General features: G+C 59.4%; 1 protein-coding gene across 3 annotated transcripts in view; it reads right to left on the bottom strand.

Annotated features, from left to right (window-relative positions):
- Positions 1-5,741, bottom strand: part of Cnn1 (calponin 1) — a 16,004-nt gene extending 10,263 nt beyond the window's left edge. Inside the window, exons 1-7 of one of the 3 annotated variants that reach the window (XM_010634740.2) lie at positions 5,558-5,741; positions 3,566-3,687; positions 1,612-1,678; positions 1,432-1,536; positions 1,172-1,282; positions 340-486; positions 7-257 (exon numbers count right to left, since the gene is read on the bottom strand). In XM_010634740.2, the coding sequence (XP_010633042.1) occupies positions 30-257; positions 340-486; positions 1,172-1,282; positions 1,432-1,536; positions 1,612-1,678; positions 3,566-3,687; positions 5,558-5,620 (843 nt within the window). In that variant the 5' untranslated portion in view covers positions 5,621-5,741 and the 3' untranslated portion in view covers positions 7-29. Of the gene's footprint in view, positions 1-6; positions 258-339; positions 487-1,171; positions 1,283-1,398; positions 1,537-1,611; positions 1,679-3,565; positions 3,688-5,557 lie in introns of those variants that run through there. The other 2 variants (XM_010634739.2, XM_033759749.1) reach the window with 2 other exon arrangements.
- Between the last annotated feature and the right edge of the window lie 1,942 nt (positions 5,742-7,683).

Here is a 7,683-nt window from a genome sequence, read left to right as displayed (position 1 = left end):
GCCCCGGGGGCCGAGGCGGAGTTGTAGTATTAGTGCGGGTGGTGGTTGGGCACCGGCTCGCCGAGCTCGGGGTACTCGGGCGTCAGGCAGTACTTGGGGTCGTAGACCTGGCGCGGCAGCCCGTACACCGTCATGCCCCGCTGCGAGGCGCCCTTGTTGCTGCCCATCTGCAGGCTGACGTTAAGCGTGTCGCAGTGCTCCATGCCCAGGCCCGGCTCGAAGATCTGCCGCTTGGTCCCGGGGGCCGTCATGCCAGCCTGCGGACAAGGGCGAAGGTCAGGCCCAGGGACGGCAAGGGGCCAGGCCTGGCTGGTGCACCCCGAGGCCCCGCTCGCCCACCTGGCTGGCCCCCTTGTTGGTGCCCATCTGCAGGCTGATGGTGGCCTGGTCCAGCGGCTGGTCTGTGCCCAGCTTGGGGTCATAGAGGTGGCGCCGGGTGCCGTAGGCTGTCATGCCCTGCTGGCTGGCAAACTTGTTGGTGCCCATCTAGCAAGGCAGAGGGAGAATCACCCTGAGGACCGCGGAGTCTCCCCAGGGGCCACGAGACAGGGCGGGTGTCAAAGCTTGAGGCATTGCTGCCACCTTCAGGGGACAGGCTGGAAACCCAGGCTGAGGATCACATCTGGGACCAGCCTCTCCAGTTCACAGCCCGGCCCACTGCTCCTTCGCTGGGCTGTCTGGAAATAGGGAGCTCACCTCTTCCAGGCCTCAGTTTCCCTATTTGGTGAAGACAGTACTTACTCCCAAGGCAACTGGCAGAGGGCGGGATTTGGTTAATGGAAAATGCAGAAAGGCAGGTGCGCACACACCTGTCATCCCAGCACTCAGGAGGCTGAGGCAGGAGGATCGCTGTGAGTTCAAGGCCAGGCTGGGCTACATAGTTCAAGGCCAGCCTGGACTGCATAGCAAGACCCTGTCTAGAAAGAGAGAGGGGCTGGGGATTTAGCTCAGCGGTACCACTGCCTGCCACGCAAATGAAAGATCCAGTTTGATCCCTGGTACCCCCCCAAAGAAAAAGGAAAGAGAGACAGAGAGAGGAAGGAAGGGAGGAAGGGAGGGAGGAAGGCTGGGAATTCCCAGCCCATAGCTAATGCCAGACAGACACCTGTCCCCACAGCCCGCACGGCCCAGGCCGCCCTCCCATGATGCCCCAGAGGGCACGAGGCAGGACCTGTAGCCCAATGATGTTCCGCCCTTCTCTCAGCTTCTCTGGCTCAAATTTCCGCTCCTGCTTGTCCGCATACTTCACCCCAACATTCACCTTGTTGCCTTTTGTCTTGGCCTGGGTGGGGCGAGGAGGACAGGGGCCCGGGGAGAGCATCCAGCGGGCTGCTTGGTCCCCGGCAGCGCCGCTGTCGCAGGGCCGGCTGCCCGGTGCCCACCTGGCCCCCCACTCACCATGCTGGCCAGGGCCAGGAGCGTGGACTGCACCTGGGTGTGGTTGGTGTTCTCAAACAGGTCGTTGGCCTCGAAGATGTCGTGGGGCTTCACCCCGTACTTGGTAACGGCCTTGATGAAGTTGCTGATGTTCTCCAGCTGCAGGGAGCAGGGGCGTCAGGGGCGGGAGGCCTGGGGTTGAGGGCCACGGGCCCGAGGGCTGCCTGGCCTTACCTGGTGCCAGTTTTGGGTGGACTCGTTCACCTTCTTCACCGAGCCCGGCTGGAGCTTATTGATGAATCTATAAGGACGTGGAAAGCCAGCTCTCGGAGGCAGCCTGGCCAAACCCCCCTCGTACAGTCTTAGGGCGCAGAGAAACCAGGTCACCCTCCGCAAAGCCCCTGTGTCATGGTATCTCCTGGTCTTGATTGACTGAGGTGTTTTTGAGACAACAGGGCCTCACTGTGTAGCCCAGGCTGGCCCGGAGCTCATGGAGATCCTCCTGCCTCAGCCTCCCTAGTGCTGGATGACAGGCGTGTGCCGCCACACTCCTCCTTCTGTGCCCTCAGTGACAATTTCTCTTGCAGCCACAGCAGAGCCCGCATGGGCTGATCCCTGGCCACACGCAGCCCACTGGGGATCTCACTACTGTCTTGATTTTCAGGGCCCTGGTTGCCGTCTTAGCGACAACCCAGTGTCTCCCTGTGGCTCAGACCTCTCTGTATCAAATCAGTTTAAACTGAGCACACCCCACCCCAGACCCCTGACACCCCTCCTTGCCAACTGCCCCCTCTCCCCATCCTTCCCAGTTTAGTAAATCAGCACCCACCCTTCAGGTACTCAGCCAGAGCCGGTGAACTTGCTATTGACCTCCCCTTTCTCTGCCTCCCAGCCTCACATCCAACCCCTCAGCAAGTCCTTTGACTCAGCCTTCTAAATGCACCAGAAGCCCCCGACTCTGGCCTCTCCCAGTAGCCTCCCAGGGGCTCCCAGCTTCCACCTTATCCCCAAGATCCTTCCTCATCTGGCAGCCAGGAAAACAACAACAACAAAAAAAACCTTTTAAAAAACTATCAAGGAGGCCACATGGTGCCATACGCCTGTAATCCAGGCTACTAGGAAGCTGAAACAGGAGGGTTGAATTTTGATGCCAGCCCGGCAGTAAGTCTCAAAATAAAGTCCAAAGCGGGGAGAGGCTGAGGGTGGCACTCAGTTTGCCTGGCACTGTGAACCCCTGGTTCCACCCCCAGCATCCCCCATACACACCCAAACACAAAATCCAACTTGTTCTCCCCTGCGGACCCTCCAGTGGCTTCCTGTTGCCTTCAGAATCAAACTCAAACTCCTTTGTGTTTTGTTTGTCTGTTTTTGAGACCAAGTCTCTCACTATGTGTGGTTCAGGCTGGCCTTGAACTCACTTATGTCACCCAGGCTGGCCTCGAACTCACAGCGATCCTCCTGCCTCAGCCTCCCAAGCCCTGGGGTTACAGGTGTGCACCACCACGCCTGGTTTAAACTCCTTTGCTTGGCCAGCAGTCCCGCCTCCCTGGCCCGCCATTAACTCCCTGAATAATCTGCCTCCACTTCCCATTGGCCACTGGCTTCAGGACTCCAGGGTCTCTGCATTGCCTGCCAGTGTTGTCGAATTGCTCTTCTCTCAGATCGCTTTCTGGGACTGGGAAACTATGCACTCTCACTACGTCAGTATGCGATGATCTGAGTCCACTCATCTCTCCACTGGGCTTTCCCTGACCTCGTGCCTAGAACAGAGGCCTGGGTGCAGCAGGAGCCCTGTTAGTGCTTCTTGTGTGGATGAATGAATTAAATGAATGGTTAGTTGGCTCCCTACCCTTTTTTAAAAATAGGAAACAAGATAAGCACCCCAACTCCTCCCACCCAGCACCTGAGACTTTGATTTTCGTTATTATTTGTTTTGACTTGTTTTTTGAAGCATGTCTCCCTAAGTCACTAAATTGCCCAGATTGGGCCAGAACTTGAGATCCTCCTGCCTCAGCCTATCAGAGTGCTGGTATGACAGGCATGCTCTATCATACCCAGTTGAGCCTCCGTTTTCTTTGCCTGTTAAGTGGGCATGATGATTCTTTTGGGCTGTCTGGAGGTGCCGTATAGAGAGTGTTCGACCCAGTTGGGCCGAGGTGGCTGCTGGGACCAGGATAGCCGCACTCACTCGCACAGGATGATGCCATCTTTGAGGCCGTCCATGAAGTTGTTGCCAATGTGGCGCCCAGTCACCCCCTCGATCCACTCGCGCAGCTCCTGCTCCCGCTGGTGGTCATACTTCTGGGCCAGCTGAGGGTGGGAGCACAGGTCGCAGAGAACAGTTTTGGTGGCCCGGGTCCAAGCCTAGCCTTCCCACGCCCCCTCTCCCCTCTCCCATCCCAACTAAGGCAATTCTGTCCCAGCGTGGGGGGGCAGAGGTGGGGCGGGGCTGAGGTGGCACCTGCCCAGGGGGCCATTCCGGGCATTCTGAGGTTTGGCACCAGGGGGGACAAGGAGGGAGGCTGGGCCGGATCCTTGGAGCTGGGGGGCGGGGCCTGGCCTCCTGGTTCCCCCTCCAGGCCAAATTGGGGCTTAGCTTTCCCCGGCCCTCCCCTTGTACCCCCAGTTGGAAGAGGGGGTGCCTCGGGCAGGTGGGGAGGAAAGCTGTAAAGAAGGGGCCCTGGGTTCTGGCTGGCTGGGGCCACCACCGGGTCCTTACCCCACCTGTCCCAGGCTATCTCTGGCTAGAAGTAGGAGGCTTGCCAGGGCCTCACCCCAACCCTTGAAGGTCTGTTGTTGTTTTTGTTGCTGTTGTTTTTTTGCTTTGCTTTTGTTTTGGGGTGGTTTTTTTTTTTTTTTTTTTTTTGAGATAAGGTCTCACTATGTAGCCCAGGCTGGCCTCGAACTGCAAGCGATCCTCCTGCCTCAGCCTCCCAGATGTTGGGATCACAGGCATTCGCCGCCACTCCTAGTTCTCTCTGAATTTCTCTCTCCCTCCAGCTCTGTCCTTCCTTCCTCGGCTCAGGCTCAGTCGTCCGGGGTTGAGCTGCCTGTCCCGGGGCAGTGGGGCGCATAGCTTTGCATCTCAGTGCTGGGCAATTCCTCAGCTGGACTCCAGGGTCCCTGGCTGAGCAGGGAGGAGCTGGGGCTCGTCTGTCTGTCTGTCTTCCCTCTGCACCTCTCCATCCCTGTCTCCCTCCTGTCTCCTCCTGCCTCGGCCTCCCCGCCGCCGGTCCCACAGGGTCTGTCCGCATCGTCCCCTCCCGTTCCCTCTTCCGCTTCGCCTCCCACCCCCATGCCTGATCCTCGGGCACCGGGCTGCCCCTTCCCCGAAGTAGAGAGAGCGAGCAGGGGCGACCCCTCACCTGCGCCAGCTCGGAGGTCCCCCTCCCCACCAGCCCGCCTTTATAAAGCGAACCAGCCCTTATATAGAGCGCCCGGCTCCCCGAGGCCGCCTTATATGGCGCGGCGGCTCCGCGCGACTCGGGGCCGGCGCTATCGGACTCCGGCCGCCCCCGTCCCCTCCTCCAGCGGGGGGTCCCGTCCGGGGCACAGCCCCAGCTCTCCGCCCCCTGCCCCGAGACCCCAGGAAAAGTCACCCCGGCCTCAGTGTTCTTCTCTGGCGAATGGGGCCGGGGCCTCCCGGAGAGCGCGCCCCTCCTGTCCCTCACCTGGAGAAACTGGTCCCCGCCCGGTGTGTGGGGAGCGCAGGGAGTTGGTCCAGGCCCCAGGCCCGCACCTGCCTTGCCTCGGACCCTAGCGACTTCCCTCGCCTTCCTGAGTCCCCGTTTACCCTGTGGTAGCACGAAGGTGGTGCTGCAGGCAGGAGGCCCCTGCCCCGGGTCCCTGACGCCCGTTCCTTTCCGCCCCTACCTCTCCCTGTTCCTTCTGGTCTCCCGCACTTTCTTCCCCTCCCGGGAACCCCAGATCTCAGGGGCTCCTCAATCTCTTTGTCAGGCTTGGAGAACATCAAGTCCTCCCGGTGCGTGCCCCAGAGTTGAGAGAGGACTCGGATGTTACGCAGCGGCATCTTTGTCTCTGGAGGGCCGGGTGCCCCCCACCCCGTCCCCCAAAAGTAGCAGAGGGCGCTGGGACGTTCCCGAGGGGAGGAAGACAGCCCCCAGCCAACTGCCACCCTCCCCGGCAGGGCCGCGGGGCCTCTGGCCGGGCAGGGTCCTACCTTGTTCTTGACCTCGGCTGACAGCCCGTAGGCAGGGCCCCGGTTGAAGTGGACAGAGGACATGCTGGCCGGCGGGCCCTGGCGGCGCAGTCAGGTGTCGCTGAGGACCGAGGCTCCGTCTGCACCCTCTTCACTGCTCACATGTTTTTGAAGCTCCGGAGGCGCCCGGGTCTCCTCCAGGGCCGTCCCATTGGCCGCGGGGGCCTGGCAGGGGGCGGGGCGCCCCTCCTTGGCCACCCCCCTTCTCGTGATGTCAGCACCTTGGTATTGGGAGCTGATGGTGTCAGAGTTTCCGCCTGGAGGGGCAGCGTGTGTTATTCTGGGATGGGGGGCTCCCTCGGCCCGACCCCGTCTTTCTGCCACTGTCCCGTGGGTCCCTGGAAGGTCTGAGTCTCTATCACAGAGGTCATCAGGCTCCCTGAGGCGGTGGAAGTTTAACAAGCAGCACCCTTGGCTGAACTCCAGACACCACCCCTCTCTGTAGCCTTAGTAAATCCCTTCTCCCATCTGGGCTTCCGTTACCCCATCTGTGAAATGGGCTAACCATCGCATCTGCCTCGTGGAGGTGTTGTGGAGATCTTCAGAAGGGATAGTGCAGCCGGGCGAGATGGTGCACATGTGTAATGCAGGCTTCTCCAGAGGCTGAGGCAGGAGGGCTGCAAGTTAGAGACCAGCCTGGGCAATTTCGTGAGGACCCATGTCAAAATAATACCAAAAAGGGCTGGGGGAGAACGCTTCAGTAGCAAGGCCATGGGTTCCATCCCCAGTATACTGAAAAACAAGAAGAAGAAAAGGAAGAGAAACAGAAGGAGACAAAGAAGAAATACTGCCATCTGGGTGTGGTGGTGCACACCTGTCATCCCAGCACTTGGGAGGCTGAGGCAGGAGGATCGCTGTGAGTTCGAGACCCACCTGGGCTACATAGTGAGTTCCGGGTCAGACTCAACTACATAGTGAGACCCTGTCTCAAACAAAAACAAAAATCAGAAAAAGAAGAAATACTGCCCCCAATGTTCCCAGCTCCAGTGCCTGGCTCAGGAGAGGGATTCAGACAACAGCACCTTATCTGGCACCGCATTTCTGTCCCCTCCAGCTCCTTGTAGGGTCCCGACACAGCAGAGGCCCTGGACCTACCCTCCCCACTCACCTATGGGTCTCCTGAGTGGCCACCCTGTCCCAGCCAGGCCACCCTGCAAGCAGCCACACCAGGCCAGCTCTCACCCCTGGACCACAGGGGTGGACACCATGCCCACACATGTCAAGACCACGACGGTGACACTTGCCATGCCAGGCGCCTGCCACACACTAGTGTCATGTGGGTGCATGCCAAGGCACAGCTGTGACATGCAGGTACGATATCCCTGCTCCAGGCCACCAGCATAGATCCACTCAGTCCCCAAAGCACCCTCCAAGGTAGCTGCTGTCATCCACAGGCATATTACAGACGGGGAAACTGAGGCACGAGGAAACAGGGCCACTTTCCCTAGGGATGTGTCAGGGCTCATCAGCAGCAGCGCAGGATTTGAACTCAAGCCTCTCTCTGCCCCTAATGCTACGAGGCTGAGGTAGTTTCTCAACTATGGCACTGCTGACAGGCAGAGCTGGAAAATTCTTCGTGGTAGGCGGTTCTCCTGGGCATTGCAGGATTTGAACCAGTACCCTTGGCTGCACCCTTTATCTTGGTAAACAGATATGTATATGATATTGCCAAAATTCTGCTGGCTAGGGTGTGGGTGGGTAGGGAAAAGCAGATCACCCACATTTTAGAACCACTGGGCTAAGGCATTATGCTGAGGACCAGCTGAGGGTCCTTATCCGTCCTTATTAGTCATGCTAGGCTGAAACTAAGCGAAACACATCAAGGAAGCTCGCACTTAGCACCTGCTATATTCTCAGTGGTTATGGATCTGTTATGACATTCCTCACAGCCCCAGGAGGTGCGTCTCATATTGGACGCTGAGAGGTGAAATCGGCTGTCCAGGATTCGAAGCTGGCAAAGCCAGGATTCGAACGCGCGAATTCCACGATTCCGCCCTCCCGCTGCGGGCCACAGGTCACTACTGCGCATGCGAGGCCAGGCACTTCTGCCCAGCTCGGAGCCGGCGCCCCCTGGCGGCCCTGGGTGG

This window comes from Fukomys damarensis, unplaced genomic scaffold (assembly GCF_012274545.1).
Source record: "Fukomys damarensis isolate Sample0158 unplaced genomic scaffold, DMR_v1.0_HiC HiC_scaffold_37, whole genome shotgun sequence".
NCBI lineage: Eukaryota > Metazoa > Chordata > Mammalia > Rodentia > Bathyergidae > Fukomys > Fukomys damarensis.
The sequence above is the reverse complement of the archived record's forward strand: the minus strand, read 5'-3'. Positions and strand labels throughout refer to the sequence as shown.